Source organism: Glarea lozoyensis, assembly GCF_000409485.1.
Source record: "Glarea lozoyensis ATCC 20868 chromosome Unknown GLAREA5, whole genome shotgun sequence".
In the NCBI taxonomy this organism is placed as follows: domain Eukaryota; kingdom Fungi; phylum Ascomycota; class Leotiomycetes; order Helotiales; family Helotiaceae; genus Glarea; species Glarea lozoyensis.
In genome coordinates, this window is record NW_007361000.1 from 1,276,735 (window position 1) to 1,299,991 (window position 23,257).

Genomic DNA, 23,257 nt, shown 5'->3' on the forward strand with positions numbered 1-23,257 from the left:
GTAGGAGTGACTCGGTCCTTCTCAAAAGCACATGATACCTGTTACGATAATCGCAATTGGCGAAGACCAAACGCCAATCTACCTGCTTCATTGACCAAAACCCGACCCTCAAGACTTTGCCTGCTGGATGTATTTGGTATGTGAAGCAGTTGCCACCATAGGACCTGGTTTTCCATCAACAAGTTTGGAGATACGAATCGTCGTGAATGCCATAGATCGTCCGACCTTGTTGGCAAGAGCCTCGATCTCAATTGTGTCTCCCAGCTGGGCTGTTCCAATATACGTAACGTGGATGTCCACGCTGGCGCCCGACTTTTCCAAACCATGTGTTGCTATTGCCAGACCGCCGCTCCAATCCACGATTGCCGCACTTACAGCACCATGAATTGTTCCTCTAACACGTTTCAGAGCGAGATTTCCGTCTCCTATGGTCGACCATCACTTACCTCGAATTGACATGATTTTTTTCCAGAGGTAAACGCGCCGTGACGCTGCCCTTTGTGGCCGAGATGATATCGATGTTTGATAGCAGAAAATCATAAATTGGGCTGTTGCCCTGCATTTTCTGCCAGACGGCTCGCACATGCTCCAATTCCGAAGGAGATGTCATGATCGAAGGCCGCCGTTCGAAACGGTTACCTTAAGCTTGTAATAGGCAGCCCTAATGTCGCAACAAGTTGGTGACGCGGTTGGGTGAAGTGGTCGTCGTAAGCAGCAGGCGTCCAGAGTTTTTGCCTTTCAGGTCCGCAGTGGGCAAAGTTGCACGACGTGAAGTGAGAAAGGTAGGCGACGAGAACCTCCGTCCCGGTTGATTGCGGTATTTGATCAATTGGATATTGTACCCTTATTGCTGGTTCTCGTAATATCGCTGATGGAGGCTGTATGTGCAGCCAAGAGGAACAAGAGAAAGAAGTTGGGCTGTGGTGGATGACGGCCAACGGTGACGCAAATCATGCGAGATGAGGGTTGGAACAGCGCGTGGCGGGGTCCTCGTACTCGTCCTGGTCTCGTAAGGCACTTTGCGACGGTTCCTAACCCAGAGGTTTCCATTGATCCCCCATCGTTCTCCGACCGTTATTCACCCCTTCATTTGCGCTTTTGTAGAACCAAAATTATCACCACATTGCAGAGCACCAAGGTCTGACCGTCCTCCCATCTCCTACATTCCTCACGAGTCACGACCCCGCAATCTACCTATCCGGCCACAGCGGCAGTGACAAAGGCAGGAAGGAACCTTCTGTCAGCGCACTCGAGCCAGCAACATCGACGAGCTCATTGTCTCGCCATAGTAACTTCCGCTAGGTTGGCTACGCTTTCGATCTCAGATCGCGTAATTGTTCATACGCCTTCTGGTCGCCAGAATGAATGTCATCAAGCTTGTGAGGTCAGTCTCCAGGACTCCCTGCGCTCCCCGTAACGCTAGCTGACCCGAGATAGGAAATATCCTCAATTCCAGCAAGACGAGATCTTTGGTCTACAGGATGCTTTTCGAAAGCTCGATGTGGACGACAAGGGATATATCGATGAGGCCACAGCGATTAAAGCCACGCAGGCTAGCGAGAGACAACCTTACGATGTGGTCAGACAAGCCCTGAAGGAAGTCGAGCTTGACTCGTCGAGGCGCGTAGAGTTAGACGACTACGTTGGAGTGAGTCGGTCCTCCCCTCAAGAGATTTCTCTGCTGATAGAAAGCCCTAGCTGGTGTCAAAACTTCGCGATTCCTCCCCAGCCCAACAGCGCATGCATACTGGCCCAACCACCCCGAGCCGTAGTGGTGTTGTAACCCAGCAAACAGGAGGGGGACATAAATCCAAGGGCAGTGTCAGTGGTCGTATTCAGGTCCAAGGATCTTCTGCAAATGTCACGCACACGATCAATGAGGATGAGCGAACCGAATTTACACGCCATATTAATGCGGTCTTAGCAGGCGACCCAGATATTGGTTCGCGACTTCCATTTCCGACGGACACTTTTGAGATGTTTGATGAATGTAAAGATGGGCTTGTTTTGGCCAAATTGATCAACGATAGTGTCCCCGACACCATTGACGAGCGTGTACTCAACAGAGCAGGAAAGAAGATCAAGACGCTCAATGCCTTCCATATGACAGAGAACAACAACATCGTCATCGAATCCGCAAAAGGTATCGGATGCTCAGTTGTGAATATTGGAAGTGGAGACATAATCGAAGTTCGAGAGCATCTGATATTGGGACTAATCTGGCAGGTGATCCGCAGGGGCCTTCTTGGGAAAATCGATATCAAGCTGCACCCTGAGTTGTACAGGCTCCTGGAAGAGGATGAGACACTTGAACAATTCCTCAGGCTCCCTCCAGAGCAGATTCTACTCAGATGGGTCAACTACCACCTCAAGGCCGCGAACTGGCCCCGCCGGTAAGTGCTACAGGCGGTCGTTTGTAGTTCCTGGACATTATTGACAATCTAGTAGAGTTTCAAATTTCTCCACTGACGTAAAGGATGCGGAGAACTACACCGTCTTGCTCGCCCAGATTGCACCAGATCACTGCACTCGCGGTCCTCTTCAGACCCGAGATCTTCATCAGAGAGCTGAACAGGTGTTGCAGAATGCCGACCTGCTCGACTGTAGGAAGTTCCTGACCCCATCGTCTCTTGTTGCAGGAAATCCAAAGCTCAACCTTGCCTTTGTTGCGAACCTGTTCAATACACACCCAGCTCTAGATCCAATCACGGAGGAAGAGAAGCTCCAGGTGGACGATTTCGATGCGGAAGGCGAGCGCGAGGCAAGAGTATTTACTCTTTGGTTGAACAGCCTGGATGTGCAACCCACTGTCAATTCGTTTTATGACGATCTACGAGACGGTACGATTCTTTTGCAGGCTTACGACAAAGTCATTAAAGGATCTGTGAACTGGCGACATGTGAACAAACTCCCAACGAACGGCAATGAAATATCGAGGTTCAAGGCCGTGGAGAACACGAATTATGCCATCGAGCTCGGGAAACAAAACCGGTTCTCGCTTGTTGGAGTTCAGGGCGCTGATATTACTGATGGACAGCGGACGTTGACCTTGGGCTTAGTTTGGCAGCTTATGCGCAAAGATATCTCAGAAACTCTATCCGCTTTGGCCCAAAGGCTGGGAAAGCGCGAGATAAGCGACGCGGAGATGGTGAAATGGGCCAACGACATGGCTCGTAAGGGAGGCAAGAGTTCTTCCATTCGTTCATTTAAGGACTCATCTATCGGTACTGGTGTTTACCTTCTCGACGTTCTTAGTGGTATGAAGAGCAGCTATGTGGACTACGATCTCGTTACCCCGGGAAGAACAGACGACGACGCGTATATGAATGCCAAGCTTAGTATAAGTATTGCGAGGAAAATGGGTGCTACGATTTGGCTAGTTCCGGAAGATATTTGCCAAGTCAGAAGCCGTTTAGTAACAACTTTTATTGGTAAGATTCCCTTACACAATAATTTTTATAGTATATTCTAACAAAAGCGACAGGTTCATTGATGGCAACACATGAGAAGATGCAATAAATTTTCCGGTCTCATTTTAAGCGAAGTCTCGAAATGACCTTTGAGGAGGAGCTTATTTTTGGAGGGAAAAGTTATATTTAGATGTCTTTAGACGCGAAAATGAAGATAGATATCTGTTTCGCATTCATTGCTTCGTAAGGCAATACCCCACACTCTATCTGCGACTATGTAGGCTTTGAACTGTACGAGACTACGAATGCGCAGGAATTTCAGACCGCGCCGCATGCTATTGAACACTTATTTCCAACCCGTGGCAGTGCCGTAAATGTTAAATATGAGCTTGCCTTCCTTATGATACATCGCTTTATTCCATCCTACCCCTTCTCTGATGAGACCCAATCATGTGAAGTCCACCAGTGGTATTTGCAAGTCTGACATAAATTTCGAGTAAGTGGTCGGCACATTATTGTCCCGAACGTGGTAGATAGCGAGCCCACTCAGAGGATTAAATAAAGACTGCATAATAGGCTTGGGCCGCTAGATAAAAATGTGTTAGAATCCCGTGACAGGGATCTTTCCGATATATCTTGAGCAGAAGCAGGGCATGAGAGAGTATGGAGTCCTTACATAACAAGTCCAAACCCTTTAGCACATTAGCTAACATCCGATGAAGTTGAGGGGATAGAGACATACACAATAAAAGGTTTCCAGCAACCGGTCTTTTCTTCATGAATTTCGTTCTCGCAAAAGCAATCAGAGGTATCTGAGACAGCTGAAGCATAAAGAGATACCCGCGGACTCGTTTAAAAAGGATGAACATGAGCAGTTCATGGAGAACGGCGCTGAGAAGGAACGTAATCAAGGTAGCAGTGTATTTGTTAACCTTCATCGCTGAAATTGAGGAATTGTAGACGTGCCTAAGAAGAAAAAGATGCCTGTTGAATGTTAGATTATGGAGTTCGAGCATTGCATGGAAATGTTTACACGGGACGATTCCAGTCTCGAGCATAGGCGTCGAAGCTCGGCGCGTTCCACTGAAGAAATGTTAGCTAAATGCGTTTTGAGAGACGACCTGCAAGAATGCACGCTGGTCCTGAGGACTATTTAGCAGTACTGACCCAATCTTTGCAAAAGCCTATTACCACCGTTAACAATAGTCCATGAGGCCGCTTGCGACGGATAGTACTTACCTCGATCAGCGAAACGAGTGATTTCCGCAAGGAAATTTAATACACACTCCCAGATGACATACCAAGTCTTCTGTATGATTAGCGCCCAAAGCTTGACAGAACTATGTGCTGACTAACCAATAGATATTCCATTATGAATGGAAATATCAAAGCATTCAGAATTAGTGGAAACTCATACAAACGGTCGGTTAGGTCCATTGTTTCTCTCATTGCTACTGTCTTCATGACGACTGGATAGATGCGAGCCTGGGATAGTATGTTCATGACGGATATGATACCAAACGTTGCGATTGCTTTCTCGGCAGCGTAATACCAATCGATTTTATCAGAACGCGGATACTCTAATTCATAAACCAAAGTTGGAAGGGTGGTAAAATCGAGAAGGTTTGAGACGGTCAGGTTTTTCGGATAGTGATTTGCTGTCTTCGTACACCTTCCGTTGAGGTCGACTGTTAAGGCATCGATTTCCCATTTGATAATACGCTCAAATGCATGAACTTGATCTATGTCAAGGGGGTCACCGGATTCAACTGCAGTCGCTACTTGCTTGATAGTTGAACCGTCCATAGCATCGCCGCGGAGAGATTGCCGACGTTGAGATAAATCCGATGAGGTAGGGCGATGATCTAGGTAGGAGGTTGATAGCGACGAAACTTGAGGCATGGTATTTGACTGGGTCGCTATTGGATCGACACTCTCAAGTTGTCTCAAAACCCCTTGTAGTTTTGAGCGCATATGGAATGCCTCAGACAAATGCCCATTATCTACACAAAAAATTCAGTATTCCTATGACTGATTCTGGGAAATGACTTACAAAATGCGTAACTAATTTCAGGGCAATCAGTGCTAGGTCCTAGTCTCTAAACACCAGCTGTTGTCGAATGACCAGGGCCTGTGGTGATCAACAGAAAATGGAGGAAGGAGAAGGTATCGCTCTACCATTACTTACCTGTGTTGCTTCATCAGAATCACCAATGATTGCACCGTGAAATAGAACGAATGTGTCTATGAATTATCAGTCGGAAGTTTTGTTTCAACACCCGAAGGACAACGCTGGTTGTTGGAGAAAAGGCAGAATAAGATGTTGGGCTTTGTAGAAGACAAGCATACCCATGGCCATTCTCGGAATACCGTCCACTCAATTGCAGCTACAAGGAAGACTAGTTCCCAAACCTGTCAAAAAGCAGACCGATTAGTACTGTGGTTACAGCCCCAAACAGTGAGAGAGAAAAGCTTACACCCTGTATTATCCAGCCAGACCCATTCCAGCCCAAGTAACGTTTGTGGACAAGTTTTTGTAATATTAATCCAAACAAGGATGTCATACAGATTCCTGCACTTGAGAGAACGAGAACCATGACGTCTCGCTGGAACATCATTTGCACTATCTGATTACCACCCAGTACACTTCCATACTTCTGGTAATTCTCTAGGAATAATTGAAGCATAAATATTGCCACACCAAGCCAGAACAGATTGAAAAATCCATGGAACTCGCTGTCGGCACTGGCAGGATTTCGTCCATCAAAGGTTGTGAATCGATGGGTGAAGACCATGTCACTGAACTTTCCCTTCTGTTTCCCAGAAACAGATTTCTCCTCCTTCCGCAGTCAGCATAGTTTGATTGATGGGTTGCTCAGGAACATGGCTTACCCTCTCGATGCTCAGCTTCAGGATCTCCCTGAGAGCAGTCTTGTCCGCGGTTAGGACGTACTTTCCTTTCTCTGTAAGTCTGTCTAGGGTGATAGGAATGCTTTTCAACCGCATTGGGCCAGGCCGCCCAACTGAAAGCTCGTTCTTTCCGTGGACCAGCTTTTCTTCCAAACCACCGCCTTTTCCTCCCTCTACGATTTCCGCAGCACTGTGTTGGACTGATTCATAGTTCTCCTCGCCCCCGCTTTCAGACGTTGACCTAGATGTCCCAACATCCGGAGACGCTTCAACTGACCATCGACCAACAAGCCGTGGTGATTCAGCTACGGACATTATTCGCTTCACGTGGGCCAAAGGTACGCTTTAGAAGACGCCTCTGAAACAGCACGGGGCCTTGCAAATCCCACAGCTTGCCCTCGAAGCCGAGGTTTTGACGTGGATTCAAGATGAACCGCGAACTGGGTGCAGCCTAGTTGGCCTGCAAGAATGAATCTACCCAAAAGCGTAGCCCCAAATACTGGCTGTTTCCTCTACCAATCGATTGATCTCCTGTGTGGATCAATGTTTGTTGCCCTCAGCCGTCGTCCGCTTTCGCAATGAAGTGTCGAAAGAGCTGTGTGGTAATCTCAAACTACCATTGGACCACTGACAGCAGGGACGTGTCGCAGAGCTGAACAGAATGATTGTCTGTGTGACAATGAAGCAAAAAAATTTGAACGTGACTGGAGCTCTGGTGGTACCCGGGCAGGCTATCAGAAGAGATGGGTACCTAGGGAATATGCTTCTGAACCTTTTTCACCTCCGGCGATTGAGAGTTGATGATGGAGGGGAATTGAGTACAAGCCGAGGATGTTAGGCGCAAAGGTATTTGTGTTAACGATCACCTGGGGCAGCCTGTAAGCCAAGGCTTTAAGGCCAGTACGGAGTAGTTCGAGAGTACACTTCTTAATAATAATTGCCATCAATATACCGCTAAGGGACGGCAGTTGAGCTACCGGATCGAAAAGCTGATGACGTCATAAGAGACAGCGATATATACCTAGGTACCCAATAGCGGGCGCAACTCTGGCAGTTGGAGATGCCCGGGCAGCAAGCAACAGCCAGTGGTATATTCAGACCATTTGTTCCAGCAGTGGTCTGTTGTCTACCCTGCCCATATATTTGGTAGACAGTAACCGTGTTGTAGCTGTTCAACGGATCTCACAACATGTGGCTGTTTGTTGATTCATCATGAGCGCTTATTTCCTAGGTAGATTGGATTGGGGCCTCGAGCAGTTGGCTGACTTTCGCGCTCTGTATCTTCTTTTTCAAACATCAGACCTCCTATGGTCCTCCTCGTTTTTCCTAGAATTCTTTTGCACAAATCAATGTTGTCCGAATATCGACTGCCAAGTATTCCAACGAATACAAGCTCTGTTCAGGTACCCGTTGCCGTGCAGATTGTGGCTGAGAAAATGCAGTTGGAATGCTTACCTAGGTACCTATATGGGCTGTGTTTGACCTATCGTCGGGTGGTGATTTTGTCAAGCTCAGATAGCATCGTGGCACTTAGAACTGCGTTTAAAATAACGTCAAGACCGCTCTTGACAGCCACCTCCCACGCCGAGATTAGTACTGCTCAGGTAAAGCTACGGAGTATCTGTTGACACGTACTGCCTCGTCCTTGGTGCTTAAGTACAGAGTTTTAAAGCCTTTGCTATGACCGAGGACTGACAGGAGTTCAGCCAGCAGAGCAGCTTCGAGGTCGAAGCACGATACTCATGCGATCAAGTTGATATATAAACAGTATATTTGCCTAACATATTCAGTAGAGAAGACGTTTGAAATTCTGGTTCGAAATTTATAGATTCCGGCCTATAGCTTGACTGCAAGATAATATGCTAAGATCAAATTGGTCACGACATCACTGCCACTTTTCTCGTTCACCACGAGACAGGAGACGATGGCAGAAGCTGTCGGTTGAAGAGTTCCCGTACGGACACGGCACTCTATTCAAGAAGCTTTGTTAATGCTTCAAACAGGTAGCCTTCGTGCAGTATCAGAACCATCTGCCTTCTGCTACAAGATCTTCCAATTTAGTCGATGTCCAAGAGCTACTAACCCCTCCAAATCATTGACGAAGTGCCTACTTACAGGTAGCTACCTAGGTAGGTATTCGAAAGTACGCTAAGTGGATGGAATAATTGTGCTGTTGCAACTGAACTGCTCATTGTGAAGTCTATCCACCAGCATGTCACACCCTTTTCCGGGCGTGATACCTTACCAGGACCAGGCACAAGCATGACTGCTGTCTGTCGAGCGGGCTGTTTATTGCGCTCCCACTCCCTCGCTCTCCCGGAACACACGACTTACGACCTCTTTAATTTTGTACCAGATTCATTGCGCCTTTTCATGGTCTCTCTTTCTTCCCACCCACCTCCTTTCCATCTATCGACGTCGCCCTGCGTGCCCACGGTCTTCCATCCTTCTCCTCGGCTTGCAACGACACGAGAACCTGCGGTCTCCAGCTCGCAACGGCCGGGTCAATACCTGGCAGACCGGGAGGATCTGGCGCATCAGAGCCTCTGGAGACGAGCCGTTCTGTGCTCACACAATCGAAGTGCAGCAAGATCTTGACGGTATTGCAGCCCTGGATTGCGGGCATCTGGGATTCCCAATCGAGCGGGGGAAGAATTACACGCACAGAAATACTCGTACCTGCGGAGCATCCAGGAGCAGACTTTAGCAGTTGGTAGGATACCTACCTATGCCCATCGCTGCTGATGCGGCCAATGTTGCGTGCCCCTGGGCCATACTGACCCTTTCTCAGCGCAGAGGCTCTGTGTCTTCCATCAACGAATCCGATCCTATTCGCACACGGCACCGTACCTCTCTTGTCGCCTCAGACGCAGCGGAGCACCCCTGCGATCGCAACCCGTCGCGATTATTACAAGCACAATTGAATCGCGCCGTCCAGCCCTGTCTACGACCGAAAAAGATCTTCGAGCGACGGACCGCCCAATCGTGCCAATCTGGGTTGATAGTAAGGCATAAAGCCCTCGGAAGCATACCTATGGTCGCATGGTGCCGGAAGTGTGGGCCCAGTCGACCCAGTTAGTGAAGAAGTGTCAGGGGAATCGGGGACCCGAACGACCACGACCACCAAAAACTCCAGACCGTCGATGATGGTCCTCCCATTCCAACCACATTCAAAATCAGATCTTCCTCCTGAGGTTCGCGCATCGCTTCGCAGACCATCGTCCCGAGGCCGTGGGCAAGATGCATTAGCCATCGCCCCTGACCCAGCACCTGCTCACCGTCGCTCAACGAGTTTAAGCAGCATTCAAAAAGGAGGGGGGAATCTAAATGTCAATCGCTGGTCCAAGTCAACGGCTTCGAGCGCGGCGAGCGCGCAATCTCCATCGCAAAAGATAGCATCGTCAAGACGAATGTCGGTGAGCGTTTCAGGGTCATTCTTCCTCACAGGTGCGGATAGTACATCACCAGAAAAGCAGAAGCAGTCCAGAAATCTAGCTCCGACAGCATATACCTCTTCTTCGACGCGTAATTTTGCGACCAACTTGAATCTGCCACCGATTGTGACAGCACCCAACCCACAGTCATCTACTCGGAAAGGATCCTCTCCATTAACTGGGCCCCCAACGCCGTCTCCTTCCACCGCTGGACTGTTGTCGGCCGCTGTGCGCACTACCGTCCCTGATTATTTCGGGAGAGCTTGGGAAGACTCCACCCCACGAGCCTTTGCTGCGGTGAACGCAGAACCCAAAAGCGAATATAGGCAAGACGACGGAGGCTCGAGGGCACTAGCAGCGCAAGAGGGGAGACACAGGTCGAGAGGTCATTCGCGACACCGCTCTCAAGCTGGGAAATCTAGTGCTAGTACAGGCGGCTCACCCAGAAACTCAAAGGGCCCTTCGCAGAAAGCCATGCTCTCCAAAGCCCTGCAGAAGGCCAATACCGCTGTGCTCCTCGACAATGCCCAAAATTTCGAAGGCGCCATGCAGGCGTATTCAGAGGCATGCGGGCTTCTCCAACAAGTCATGGCCCGTAGCTCAGGTGACGAGGACCGGCGTAAGCTTGAAGCAATTGTGAGTTTTGGCAATGCTGTCCTCTATTGGATTTCCATTAACGACGTCAGCGTAACACATATACCAGCCGCATAAGTGAGCTGCGAAGAATCACACCTCACCTCCAAGATGATGGGAAAGAGCTGCCGCAACGGCCACAGAGCGGTAGCTTCAGGGAAGACGAGGTGAGCCAACCAGATGATGAAGACGAAGCATATATTGAGACGGCAATTGCTACGAGGATTGTGAACGATCAATCATATGACCCTGATCTGCCGTCAGCTAGAACTATACAAAGCTCGCAACTTCCCGTTAGGCGGGAGTCTTTGATGATCCCGTCAGCCTTGGATTCTGGCCAATATCCAGGTAAGCTTGGACTAGATCCCGCTATCGAGCGCTCCCAGTCAAAGTCTCCTATGAGACAGCGTGTACATGAAATGAAGATTGAGCTGCCGCCCGCTATGGAGAGTATCTATATGCCTCCGCCTCTATCGCCACGAAGGCCGCATTCACCAGTGACACAAGTGTCCCCGAACAATTCTCGCATCCGGGTTCCTCATGATTCATACAAGACCACCCATGCTCTCAGCGCGATTCCGAATGGACACAGTCGAGCTCCCAGTAACGAATCAATGTCGTGGCTGGACACAATCGACGAGTCCGGTGGCTCAGCAGCTTCTTCAGTGCACTCCAGAACTTCGTCAATGGGTGTGAGAAGGAAACGGATCCGAGCAGCAAGCGGGGCTACGGAAGCAGAGTTTGATGCAGCGTTGGATGCGGCGGTTGAAGCAGCTTACGACGAGGGTTTCGAGCCAATGGAAGGCCCTCAGGGACACCGGTTTCACTTTGGCCATGATATGGAAGAGGATGACGACGATGCAATCGTCGCGAGTGTGCGGCGCAAAGTGGAGATGGCGAAAGAGCGGGTTCGCCAAAGTGAACGAGAGGCTGCCATTCAAAGTGCGCGTGAGCGAGAAAGACAGCGGCTACTTGACCAGAGCTCACAAAGTGATGATGCTAATGGTTATGGCAACGAATCCGATGAAGAGGAACGAATCCTCGAGGAAATGACGCGAGAATATGTTATGGATGATTTCGAGTTTGGCCTACAGTCCAAATCTGCCCTACCACGCGAGCGCGAATCGGATTCTAGTGGGTTCTCAGGGAGAACGTCCGGATGGAATAGTTCAATTGGATCGAATCCGACTACAGCAGGTACAACATTGTCGACAGTGACGGAAACGTCTTTCATCCCACAAATACCATTGCTGCAAACAAAAGCAGCACATCCACCCCCTGCCCAGGCCCTTCCCCCACCTCCCCCGGGAGCGGTGGTCTCGCAAACCCCAGGCCCTGCGGCTCAAGGGGTCCGTAGCCGGCGGCTCTCTGGTCAGAATCCCAAACAGCTAAAGATAGAGACCACTGTCAAGTCAAGCGGCCCACATTCAGATTCGTCCTCGCAACCACCTTCAATGCCACCCCCAAGAATTCCAGATCTAACTGGTGTCACTCTTGTTCATCCCAAAACGGCTGGTTTGCCGCCAAAGCAACCGCTCACATCAAGTAGACCACCTTTGACAATATCAAATCGGCAAACCTCATCATCATTCCCTGGTCTGGGCCCTGCTGAAATTATGTCACCACCCACTCCCGTTCTCCCGCAGAAAAATGCATCCGACGACATCGATCCCGACGGTGTGCCACGGTCTGGCTCTCCTGGTAGAACGTCTTCCAGGGGCGGTCTTCGCAAGAATTTCTCTTCGTCTAGTTTGAAGAACATGAAAACTCGGAATATGTCTCTCTCGGGTGGTATTGATGATGGATCTGAGGTATCTCCACATACTCCGGGGAGCTCGCAGTTTATGGCTCGAGACAACGGAAAACATCCAGCCATGCCCACCTTGCCAACCCCTATCGCAGCAGCTTTCACCAGCAAAATGAGTGCACCTACTGGGGGAATGTATCTTTTCAACAGCGACATACATCTACCAGAAAGTCCAGGCTCACCCAACCCGCTGACTACTGGGGCTCCTATTCCACTGGAACCATGCCCAACAGAATACTTGCTGCGTCCCTTTTGGCTCATGAGGGCTTTATATCAGACAATAGCGCACCCTCGAGGGGGCTATCTCTCTACGAAGCTATTTGTTCCACGTGATGTGTGGAGGGTCAAGGGGGTGAAAATCAAAAACGTCGAGGACAAAATCGCCAACTGTGACTTTTTGACTGCAGCACTGCTGAAACTGGCTCGCGTGGATGCTATTGACGCAGATGCTGTCCTGGAAGAAATGCAGGCTTTAGAAGGTGTTCTGGAACAGGTGCAAACAATACTGAGCAAGAAATTGGGCAGCGAAGTCGGGGTTCAAAACAACGGAGGAATGTTCAAAGATCCTTTCGCTAGCGTGGATACCGATGCAGCGACATCCTCTTCCAAGTCCGGCACGACCTCGAGTAAATCCTCGTCATTTTCGTGGAGGCGGCTACGGTCGAAGAACTCTGGTGTGGCACTATCTAGTGCCTATGCAAACAAGCCGTCGGCGTCTGAACTACCTAAAGAGGGCCTTACCATTGGCACCTTACCCATGACTTCAACTGCTCTAGCCAAAGTTCGATTTCCAAAGAAGGAGCTTAATGAAGTACAGTTCTCGGGGCCAAACGCGCAATATATGAGCTCTTTAGCGCGGCTTTTTGATGCAGCGCAAGCGATTGGTAAGCTTTGAATGCTTGTTCCTCACGATTCATTTCTTTATTAACCATTTGCAGATCAGATCGCTCGTCAAGTCGAGGATCCAGGTTTGAGGCATGCTGACAAGACACAAGTTGGCCTCGAACTTTGCACTCGACATGCGGCGGAGTTTTTCGGCTTTTACATCTGTCGGTTCGTTCTCAGCGATATTGCATTGCTACTGGACAAGTTCATTAAAAGAGGGAGCGAGTGGGTTCTTGTCTGACTGGCAACATCCGTCGCTGCCAAGTTGTGGGTAAGATCTTACCTGGTATAATTCTAGTTGTCCATGTGACAGTAAGAATGACTTCATGAAGGGGCGGCGCTGAAATTTGGTTGAGTACATGAAGTAGCCTGTTTTGCATTTTCTTGATTGGCAACGAAGACCACGTTCATACGTCGTCGCTATTCTCATAACTGAGAACGGAGTTATTCGGAATCCTTGATTTTCTGGTGTTACGAGCTGCTTTCTACATTATATCCTAGGCATGCATATGTCGAATAGTCCACGTTTTGTTTTGTTGAACATCATGCAGTTATTATGTTAATGGGGGCTGAAGAATATTGGTTGTGTATATGTACGAGATGGCTGTACAACAGCCTTAGCTAGAGAGAGATAAGACTTATCCTAGACCGCGGCCTGGGTACTGTTGAAATCAAGAAAATCTAGAGCGTCTACTCTTCCCTTCCGGTCTTCTACACGGTGTGCATCTGTTTTTGGAGAGTAATAACTTGCCCGTCGGCACTTGGGCGACAGCTGGAGGAGTATCCTCTCGTTACATAATCTCTTGGCATTGAAGTGACGGGTGTCGGAGCGCTTGACGTACAGCGGGGAACATGCGCGATACCTGCAGCTCAGCCATTCTACGTGTAGCTACGGCAGCAACAGCAGTTCCCTTCCCACTTCCCACTGTTGAACGAGAGCTGTTTGCATGTGCCCCTCTGTCTCTACGTCTATCGCGACGACAACCCTCGAAGCTCCACAAACCCCCATCAAACCAGCAAATTGGCTGGATATCTGAAGAACCTAATCCATCACGCCAAAAGACACGTCCCCGATAGCATAATATCAAAGGTATCAACTTCCGTCGACTGGACTGGGAAAACGGGCGGTCGCTTCGACCGCCCGTCTGATAAGAGAATGGATCCGCCAGATGCCAAATCGGAAAAGCCAGAGAAATCGTACCTCTCAGCAGCGGTAGAGTCGATCAGTCCATGGGGAGGCTCGCGGTCCTCTACTCCAAAGCCCTCTTCTTCTGGTAGTCCAGGTGAAAAATCCGGCCTCAAGAACCAACACGGGGGAGATGCCACCACACAGCATTGGCACGGTATCAAGTCTACAGACTATCCAGATGACTGTAAGCCTACCCCCTTCCTCCGCTCCTGCAGGGAAAGTAATCGGGCTTGTCTCTTTTGCTAGGCTCGGTATGCCTTGCTTTATTGAAAGAAAATGAAGTTGGACTTATGAGTACGAGCTAACCGAACATCTCCACAGGTCCCTCTCTCAATGCCCGGTGGTTTTATGCAGTCGATGTACGTCGTGAGAACCACTTCCTATAGCGTAAAGTGTTCTTCGAGTGCTGATCGCAACTTAACACAGGTTCCGAAAAGAAAGCCGAAACTGATCAGCAACGCTGTGGAAGAAGCCAGGCCAACCCCACCTCCCAAAAAGTTTGTTGCATTTTCCGGCCACGACTCTCGTGCTATAGAATCAGCTTATCAGAAACTTGCCGATGATTATCACAGCAACAAGGCGAGCCTCGGGCAGGAAGGAGCAGATGAGTTTACGGGAACCTTTAATAATGGTTCGAAAACACATGCAGGCAACACCAGTCAGGGCGAACATCCTGGAATTAGAGTACCTGTCCACGAGGACTTTCTCTTTGACGTTGATATTGAAAAGCGTGAATTGGCGCCCGTCTACTGGCTAGGCCCAATATTCCAGGTCACCAGAGGAACATGGTTTTACGATGATGGTAAGGCATGCGACGAGAGCTTAGCAGCACAGTTGGAGCAAGGTTATTTGAAGATAAAACCGTTCCGATATCCCACTCCACCCACGAAAATGAAACAAGCATCTAAAGCAGCTGAAGATCAAAAGTCGCTCGCCAAGTCCGGGGCATTTGGGCGTGCTCGTACCGGATCTGGTGACAGCACACCGAGGGGCTCGATAGATGGTCAACGGCCGCAGGCTCTTGGCGCGGAAGAGGATATTCAAAAGACGCATCGTTTGTTCGGAACTTACATGAACAGTGTGGTGACATACCAGGATTCAACCATTGCTTGTACGTTAGAACCACCACTGCAGCCTGTCTCATGCATATCCTGATCCTGACGTTACCTGCCTATAGGGTTGACTGTCGATACCATCATGGCTAGAATGAGTAGCACAGTGTACCAAAAGTTCGCTGGTGGAGGATATCTAGGTGGTGTCAGACTTACTCGTGGCTATACTGAGTCCCGCAAGTCGAGTGCCGCAGCTGCTGATAAGGCCCCCAATACACCAATATCTGCGGCGATGCCAGACTCTTCACTTGTACCGGGCCTCCAGCTCGACGAGAGACAACAGAAACTGCTGAAGCGTAGATCTGCACCAGCCACCACGAATGCAAAGGAAGAGATAAAGTCGTCTGTGACTACAGATATCGCTACCGAAGCCGCGGCTTCTCTTTTTAAAGGCAATGAAGACTCCGAAGCAGAACTGATTAGGAAGCGTGACGAGTCTATGATGCAGAATGATTACAAGGATCGTGAGGGTGAAGACCAATCGAGAACTGTTGATCATTTGATACTTTGCACTCACGGCATTGGCCAGAGGCTTGGAATGCGAACTGAAAGCGTCAACTTCATTGGGGACTGTAATGTATTGCGCCAGACGCTCAAGAATGTTTATGGGGGCTCTGCTGATTTACAAGCACTCAACTCTGAAATTGACAAGTTGCCCAAAAACTGCCGCGTCCAGGTATTACCCGTTTGCTGGCGTCATCTCTTGGACTTTCCCAAAAAGAAACAAAACAGAAACGAGCACGATCTTGGAGATACTGAAAATATTGAAGACGAATATCCAAGTCTGGAAGATATTACTATCGAAGGAGGCAAGCATACCTAATACAAAGATGATTTCTTGAGCTAACCTACACGACCAGTGCCATTTGTGAGGAGTCTTATCACTGATCTGGCCCTGGATATACTGTTGTACCAAAGCGCTTACCGAGAACATATCATGATCTCAGTCTTGAATGAATGTAATAGGATATACGCGCTTTTCAGAGAGCGTCATCCAAACTTTGATGGGAAGGTCCACCTAATGGGTCACTCATTAGGATCTGCTATTTTGCATGATTTGTTATGTCGACAAAGAGAAACCCCGAGTGTGCCGAGCGCAAAACAGAGGCATCAGAAAACCCACAAAACTACTGGCAAGTCGGATTCAACACCCTTAGATTTTAACTTTGAGGTTGAGGATTTCTACTGTCTCGGATCCCCGATTGGACTATTTCAGGTATGCTAGGCCTCGTCTTACGATGTCAGAGCAAAGGTCTACATGGATTACATTACTGACGCTGTGCTAATTTGTAGATGCTCAAAGGGCGGACTATAATGGCAAGGCATAGCCGCGCGGATGCAGTGAACACCGAATCGCCACTTGATCCTGAATATATGCAAGATCCCTTTCTGGCATCCGGACCCTCGACCGGATTTTCAAACGGAGAAAATGTATCCCGAGTTACTGGCCTTCCTCTCACGGTATCGTCTCCAAAAGTTGCACAACTATACAACATCTTTCATCCATCGGATCCGATTGCCTATCGCCTGGAACCTTTGATTACGCCATCTATGGCTTCGATGAAACCCCAACTACTTCCTTATACTCGCAATACACTCTCTGCATCTGTCAGTGGAATTGGCGCTAAGGTTGGACAAACATTCGGTGGTTTGTGGTCTAGTCTGAGCTCAGGAATAGCGAGTAGCCTTCTGAATCGTAGCCTAGGCCTAACTAACGATGACGTGGCGAGGATGGAAGCTGGATCTGGTCTGCAGACCAGGGCAGCACCGCAGTCCGTCGGTGCTGGTACAAACATATCTTCGGGCGGCGTGATTCCACCACCGCTAAACCGTGAAAATACTAATGAGAAGAAGCAGCAGCTAGCTGAGGAGACAGCTGCTGCGGATAGAGATGGCGGCGATGCACCAACACTGATTCAGGATGATATTGAGACTTTATATGCTAATTTCCAAAAGTCGGCGAGAGTTCGACAAGGCGAAATTGGATCGGACAGAGAATGGCAAATGGCCGAGGAGAAGGGCAGGAAGCTTCGTCAGGACGAGGCCAAGGTAAGAGCGCTAAACCGTAATGGCCGGGTAGATTATTCCATTCAAGAGTAGGCTTCGCTCAACCTGTGTATGTATGAACATTTTGGCTGACTCACCCACCAGGAGTGTCCTTGATTTCAACCCAATAAAGTTTGTTTCCAAATCCTTTTGCACCTTCTTTGAGAGCTAACATCTGTCAAGTACCATTGCCAGCCATCTAAGCTACTGGGCGGATGAAGACGTTAGCCACTTCATAATGTCTCAGTTGTTATCGAGACATCGTCCTACCGCGCCACGGACAGGTTTATCCTCGAGAGACAGAGGTCATGTATAATCAGAAGTGTATGTAGAGTATTAATTGAAAAGGTTCCATTATAATTTGAACAACCATCTATTCGCATACGAAAGGAAGTCAACGAACATAGTATATTTCTTATCAATACTAGCTGTCATTGTAAGCCTCAATTTACAAAAGCCCAGGCCAGCAGCAGGAGAAAGCTTTCGGTTCCAGCCATTGGCTAGTTAGCCTTTGCTCGTGCCAACTTCATAAAAGTATAAATAATTCATACATAGGTAGGATGATCTAGCTGTGGGTTGAGCTCCCATGTTTCCTTCATTCATTTAGGCCTAGGATGTTCGGTTACAAATCCTGGCGAACAGAATGTTCCGGAAATGTGTCTACACACCAAATCTCGCCATCAACAAAACGGTCCTATTACTATAGTAGTTAGGCGAAATTTGTAATATTCTAACTTGCGAGAGCATCCCTCATGCCAACGTTAAGCCAGCACATGTTTCAACCTCGGAACGGAATGCACACAAGATGGAGATTCGCACTTCATTTTGATTACTTATACTATGTAACGATATTATGTAGGCCGATTGGTACCACCTGGAAAGCCAGAAGGGAGGTGAAGCTTCGTGGCGTTCACAATATTTTTGAGCCTCGTGAAAATTATCTAAAAGCACAGGAATGAGTAGAAAGCGAACAAATCAGTAGCCGAAAACAGGTAACTTTTCTCGCCATATTGCGCCGTGGTCGATCCTGTTTATTCAGCCGTGTCAAGGTCGTCATGTTGAGGAGGAGGGGAGTCCACAGCAACTGTTAGTTGGGTGTTAGTAGAGTGACATTGTTTTCCTCGACTTTTCTGACTTGCCTTTCCTTTCATCCCCGTTGGTGCCATTGTCCCGCTCGCGGTCACGGTCTCGACCCTCATCGCGTTCGTCTTTGGCCTCACGATCTCTATAGGATTGTAAGTAAGTACAGGGGTAAGCCTGGTTCCTGATACTGACCTGTCATCCGGGCTACGTGAACGGTCACGATCACCGCGGTCTCGGCGATCATAGTCTCGGTCACGATCTCGTCGGGACTCCTTGCGAGGAGAATAATCACCACGACTTCTTCGAGGAGAAGGAGAGCGACCACCTCTGCGAGGAGACCGACGTCTCGCCGGAGCACGCTCCCGCTCTTGGCCAGAATCGAATCGCCAAGAGGCTGACGGGGGAGTACGAGCCCACTAGATGATATAAGCAGATATCAAGTATATGGTTGTCGAGCTGCTTACTTCGATCTTCAAAAGGTCATCGTGCCCAATACGCTTGTTGTGCATCTCATGATAAGCATCGTCGGCGTCTCGACGACTCTCATACTCAACAAAGGCGAACCTGCTTCAAGTGTCAACGAAATTAGAGCGGAACATATCAACAACAAGATTCGTGTGTACTCACAGACGGCTCGCTGCGGTTCGTGGCGCAGGTATGTCGCAACGAACAAGCCGGCCATAGCTAAAAGAATGTCAGATACAAGGCCGTCGACACCAGGATATGGAGGCTGAAAAGCGAGAGACAAAACAAGGTGCGACAAAGTTCGATCCGCCGACATTCGCATAATTGGCGGAAGGAGACAGTGTTCGACTCATTAGGAGACCGCTCGATCGTAATCGTAGGAGGAATGAACGGGAGGATAGGAAGCGCGGTATAGGACGATAACTTGTGACAGCGAAGTCTCGACGAGGAAGGACGAGGTTGGGGGGTGGTGAGATCATGGCACTCGAAGATGATCACCGAAATATCGACGATGATGACGCTTGGCTGACATACCGTTCGAATTCGTAGGCTAAATCGCGAGCGCGGGTACCAGGTCCAAACCCCTAACGAAGCCACAGGTCAGTCTGATGATGGTGATGGGGATGCGGGATGGTAGAAAGGCAAGACTGACTGTAACATAAAGTGTGGTTCCGCCGCGAGACATATTATCCGCCTTGATGCGATTCCGAGGCGATCTTCAGGCAATTAATAAACGAAATGCGTCTCGAGAAAAGAGATGTTCGTGTTGTTCGTGTTGTAAGCTTGGTGACGGGCAAGAATATACACTCTCAAAGGAGGATGTTCGGTCTGTAACTTTCATCAGAGCCGACGGGAGACCAAAGAAGCTCTCGGCGCTAATGGCGTCTATGTCACGTGATCAATACATCTTTTACGACGCCATCATATTGATCAGGAGGAGGCTCGTTCATGAATTCACTGAGCAGAGATCCAAAACCTATCACATGAGACTTTGAACTTTTTGGTTTCGAATTATACATCCCAATGACTGATTCTATACAGCAATTGTCTAATCACTCAATCGCTCACTTAGAAGCCTTTTGCTCTGGTATCCATACCTTTTCCAACTCTTCCTAATGGTATTGAACCCAACAGTCCGTCTAATTCTTTCTTTCTACAAGCCCAGATGCTGAAATGCGCCCGCTCCCAATGCATACCCAAGAACAACCCATATAGTATTTTCATATACACAGCTTTCTGCTTACCTACTACATGTAGATGGCATTAATGTTATCAAAAACCAGACCAAAACAGATGAACAAGTACAACTGCGTTTTCGATTTCGATATCTGCAGTTCTCAACTCTGAAGGGTTATGCATTAGGGATCATCGGCGTCAAGTCGAAGGGTAAGCAAGAAGTCCCTAGTCATCTCAAAGCTGAGCCAGCTGCTTGCCATGCTTGGTGCAACCTTCAACAGATTTGGCACTATACCTTTGTACATGCCTCTAATACCCTCCTGGGCGACAATTATTCTAACAGCATCGAATATCGATTTGTACTGGTACCCCATTCCCGACATGGTATTAATTTGGAAACGTCGGCGAAGAACGTCACTAATGTAATTAGTCGACCTTGTTCCTGGGGTATTGACGATTGTACCTACAATGGGTATGTGCATGTCTGCGCAACGGCACCAGATATAGCGCCAGCAGCCAATTTTCGTAAAGCGCTTGGATTTTTGTCGCCCTCAGGTGTGAGGTAAGATCGAACAATTTCATAGGTCATAAAATTAAGGCCGACCTGCAAAGCAATCTTAGCTAGTTAATTACAAGGTACGCCGATATTTTGGGACTTACATAAGGCGCGACACCTGCTACTGTGGGTATGATGCCTCTATACAAGGCGGGAATGCCGCCCTCCGTCTTGTACATAGTGACCAAGGTCCGCCACATTCCGGGGAGCTTGGCCCTTTGCGTGGTGCTGAATGCCGCAAAAGAAGCAGACTGAATGGATAAGCGGGTTCTGACAATGTCGAGCGGGTATGTGAAGCAAACGGAGGTGATGCCAGCGGCACCACCACATATTAAGCGCCGCAGGGAACTCAAATCCTGGCCCGGAGAAGCTTCGAAGAACTTGGGAACTGTTAGCAATGACCGGGATTTCTGTCAATACTAAGCAGAGTTGACTGGAAAGAATAACAACCACCTTTTTGTAGAAGTTGTAGCTCCCGAACTGGACCGCAGAGTACGGGACAATTCGAATGCAGTTGGTTCCGTTGCCCCTCATAAAGCCGCGCCACCCCTCATCTTTCCACATTTTCATAAGACCTTTTCCAACAGAGAGCTTGTATTCTTCCCTGCCAACACTTTGTATCTGGAATAAAATCTTCAGTCGCTCGAGAGGCGAAACGACGGTACGTGAGACAGCTCCAGCCACGCCGCCAGCGCAAAAGGCCGCAAAGACGGGTTGGGCGACGATCTCGCGAAGTTGCATAACCTTTGGTCCATATCTAGGTTTAATATTATTGCCCTCAGACTGCGCGATAGTTTCAGCAACATCATATCGCATTTGGGGAAAACGCTTACAGTAGACATTGCCGGTGTTGATGGCAGCCTTCCAGATTGGGCGGAGCAGAGTTTCACACAAGGAAGAAACGAACAAGCGAAGGAAGCAGCCTCTCTAACAACACACGCACAGTTTACGTTCGATCAATTGGCAGAACCATCTGCTTGTGAGTGCGATGTCGTTTGTTTCCGGTATAAGCAAAGCGTAAGCTTGCGCTTGTCGCGACGTCACAAGGCCGCGGTTCGGTGATACGATGTAGATAGTAACGATTGGAAATGGTATTGGAAGAAACAATCCGGTCGAGTTTTAACATTAATGGCGAAGGCGAAGGGCGCAGAGATACAGTCGTGTTGTGAGAAGAATCCGTAGGTGATAGAGGTCGGCTTTGATGTTTCCAAGGGTAGAGGTAGGTAGTTCCGAGGCGGTTGGTTGCCAGAACAGAATTCGCAGGCTAGGCTGAGTCAAGGCTGCTGACTAGTGCCAGTTACCATCCTCATACGAGGATAGGACTGTTAAAATGGGTTAGAGGAAGTCAATTGTCTGGATCATGGAAGACAGCCTCTCGAGTATGTAATCGATAGGGCCCCTAGTTATTTTCCAGAAAAATGCCTCTTAAAGATTGCGGACGATACGCCCAGCGCGTGAATCCATTCGGGTGTTGATATTTTATAGATACACGCGAGGTAAGCTGGAGCACTTCAGCCCGACCTAGAGTGGGTCCGCAGTGCTGCGCGCTAGCCTTTTATGGGTCGTTAAGCGAGTATGCCCCCGGTGCCCACACAGATACGGTTTTATTCTACTGAAACTTTCAACTCGAACTTTGCAAACTACGACTTCGATAAACATCGACAACATCGCATCTAACCGCAGCAATGGGTACGTAGCCTAAATTCCTCGCCTTCGTGTGCAAGTGGTGGACTTGATTCTTTCTATGCAGGTATCTGTGCTGAAAAGCCGGATCGCTCGTAGAAAATGAATCTTGGCCCTGCGCAGCATATTTGCGTCGCAAGACCAAATTGCAAAGAGCATGCTTGATCATAGGCTGACGGATTCTGACTCTAGGTATCGATCTTGACGCTCATCACGTCCGCAGCACCCATCGCAAGGCGCCAAAAAGCGACAATGTTTACCTTAAACTGCTCGTGAAGCTCTACCGCTTCTTGGCCCGTAAGTGCTTCCCGCCGTTGGCATGGTAATTCGAAGTCCACTGCTAAATAGCGATTTCAGGTCGCACTGAATCATCCTTCAACAAGGTTGTCCTCCGCAGACTTTTTATGTCGCGCATCAACCGGCCACCCGTTTCCATCTCGAGAATTGTCGCCAACACCTCCGAGAAGTCAAACAACAAGACTATCGTCATCATTGGCACCGTCACTGACGACAACCGCTTGTTGACTGTCCCAAAACTGAGTGTGGCGGCCCTTCGCTTCACTGCGACCGCTCGTGCTCGCATTCTCGCTGCCGGCGGTGAAGTTTTGACGTTGGATCAATTGGCCTTGAGAGCTCCAACCGGAAGCAACACTCTTCTCCTTAGAGGACCAAAGAACGCCAGAGAGGCCGTTAAGCATTTCGGAATGGGACCACACAAGCACAAGGTATGTCGCTAATTAGCAACTTGAATCTCCATGCTAACAAGTAGCACAGAAACCATATGTTGAATCCAAGGGTCGTAAATTCGAGAAGGCCCGTGGACGCAGGCGCTCAAGAGGTTTCAAGGTCTAAGTGTGTTTTTGACCGA

At 48.9% G+C, this 23,257-nt stretch overlaps 9 protein-coding genes across 9 annotated transcripts; 4 read left to right on the forward strand and 5 right to left on the reverse strand.

The window, feature by feature from the left end:
- Positions 1 to 108: 108 nt before the first annotated feature.
- GLAREA_04616 (Thioesterase/thiol ester dehydrase-isomerase) lies at positions 109 to 610 on the reverse strand (the record flags this gene model as incomplete). Its single annotated transcript, XM_008086993.1, has 2 exons — positions 109 to 394; positions 447 to 610. 2 exons carry the CDS (start codon positions 608 to 610, stop codon positions 109 to 111), a joined length of 450 nt encoding a protein of 149 aa, XP_008085184.1.
- A 751-nt stretch (positions 611 to 1,361) lies between these two features.
- Positions 1,362 to 3,519, forward strand: GLAREA_04617 (Calponin-homology, CH-domain-containing protein; the record flags this gene model as incomplete). The annotated part of the gene is made up of 5 exons (XM_008086994.1): positions 1,362 to 1,384; positions 1,438 to 1,648; positions 1,699 to 2,393; positions 2,449 to 3,431; positions 3,485 to 3,519. The coding sequence occupies 5 exons, from the start codon at positions 1,362 to 1,364 to the stop codon at positions 3,517 to 3,519; spliced, it is 1,947 nt and encodes a 648-aa protein (XP_008085185.1).
- A 563-nt stretch (positions 3,520 to 4,082) lies between these two features.
- GLAREA_04618 (MBOAT family protein) lies at positions 4,083 to 6,635 on the reverse strand (the record flags this gene model as incomplete). Its single annotated transcript, XM_008086995.1, has 11 exons — positions 4,083 to 4,102; positions 4,153 to 4,394; positions 4,444 to 4,493; positions 4,578 to 4,594; positions 4,650 to 4,719; positions 4,767 to 5,413; positions 5,464 to 5,474; positions 5,599 to 5,654; positions 5,760 to 5,822; positions 5,888 to 6,250; positions 6,303 to 6,635. The coding sequence occupies 11 exons, from the start codon at positions 6,633 to 6,635 to the stop codon at positions 4,083 to 4,085; spliced, it is 1,872 nt and encodes a 623-aa protein (XP_008085186.1).
- Positions 6,636 to 8,691: 2,056 nt separating this feature from the next.
- GLAREA_04619 (uncharacterized protein) lies at positions 8,692 to 8,946 on the reverse strand (the record flags this gene model as incomplete). The annotated part of the gene is made up of 1 exon (XM_008086996.1): positions 8,692 to 8,946. One exon carries the CDS (start codon positions 8,944 to 8,946, stop codon positions 8,692 to 8,694), a length of 255 nt encoding a protein of 84 aa, XP_008085187.1.
- A 520-nt stretch (positions 8,947 to 9,466) lies between these two features.
- GLAREA_04620 (MIT) lies at positions 9,467 to 13,320 on the forward strand (the record flags this gene model as incomplete). The annotated part of the gene is made up of 3 exons (XM_008086997.1): positions 9,467 to 10,390; positions 10,441 to 13,078; positions 13,133 to 13,320. The coding sequence occupies 3 exons, from the start codon at positions 9,467 to 9,469 to the stop codon at positions 13,318 to 13,320; spliced, it is 3,750 nt and encodes a 1,249-aa protein (XP_008085188.1).
- A 915-nt stretch (positions 13,321 to 14,235) lies between these two features.
- Positions 14,236 to 17,742, forward strand: GLAREA_04621 (uncharacterized protein; the record flags this gene model as incomplete). Its single annotated transcript, XM_008086998.1, has 8 exons — positions 14,236 to 14,452; positions 14,590 to 14,627; positions 14,695 to 15,379; positions 15,446 to 16,162; positions 16,241 to 16,596; positions 16,674 to 17,476; positions 17,532 to 17,558; positions 17,610 to 17,742. 8 exons carry the CDS (start codon positions 14,236 to 14,238, stop codon positions 17,740 to 17,742), a joined length of 2,976 nt encoding a protein of 991 aa, XP_008085189.1.
- A 782-nt stretch (positions 17,743 to 18,524) lies between these two features.
- On the reverse strand, positions 18,525 to 19,659 carry GLAREA_04622 (RNA-binding, RBD; the record flags this gene model as incomplete). Its single annotated transcript, XM_008086999.1, has 6 exons — positions 18,525 to 18,651; positions 18,702 to 18,925; positions 18,974 to 19,073; positions 19,137 to 19,193; positions 19,509 to 19,558; positions 19,627 to 19,659. 6 exons carry the CDS (start codon positions 19,657 to 19,659, stop codon positions 18,525 to 18,527), a joined length of 591 nt encoding a protein of 196 aa, XP_008085190.1.
- Positions 19,660 to 20,332: 673 nt separating this feature from the next.
- Positions 20,333 to 21,548, reverse strand: GLAREA_04623 (Mitochondrial carrier; the record flags this gene model as incomplete). Its single annotated transcript, XM_008087000.1, has 5 exons — positions 20,333 to 20,567; positions 20,618 to 20,754; positions 20,811 to 21,086; positions 21,160 to 21,489; positions 21,540 to 21,548. The coding sequence occupies 5 exons, from the start codon at positions 21,546 to 21,548 to the stop codon at positions 20,333 to 20,335; spliced, it is 987 nt and encodes a 328-aa protein (XP_008085191.1).
- An 843-nt stretch (positions 21,549 to 22,391) lies between these two features.
- Positions 22,392 to 23,241, forward strand: GLAREA_04624 (Ribosomal proteins L15p and L18e; the record flags this gene model as incomplete). Its single annotated transcript, XM_008087001.1, has 4 exons — positions 22,392 to 22,395; positions 22,582 to 22,686; positions 22,747 to 23,114; positions 23,164 to 23,241. The coding sequence occupies 4 exons, from the start codon at positions 22,392 to 22,394 to the stop codon at positions 23,239 to 23,241; spliced, it is 555 nt and encodes a 184-aa protein (XP_008085192.1).
- Between the last annotated feature and the right edge of the window lie 16 nt (positions 23,242 to 23,257).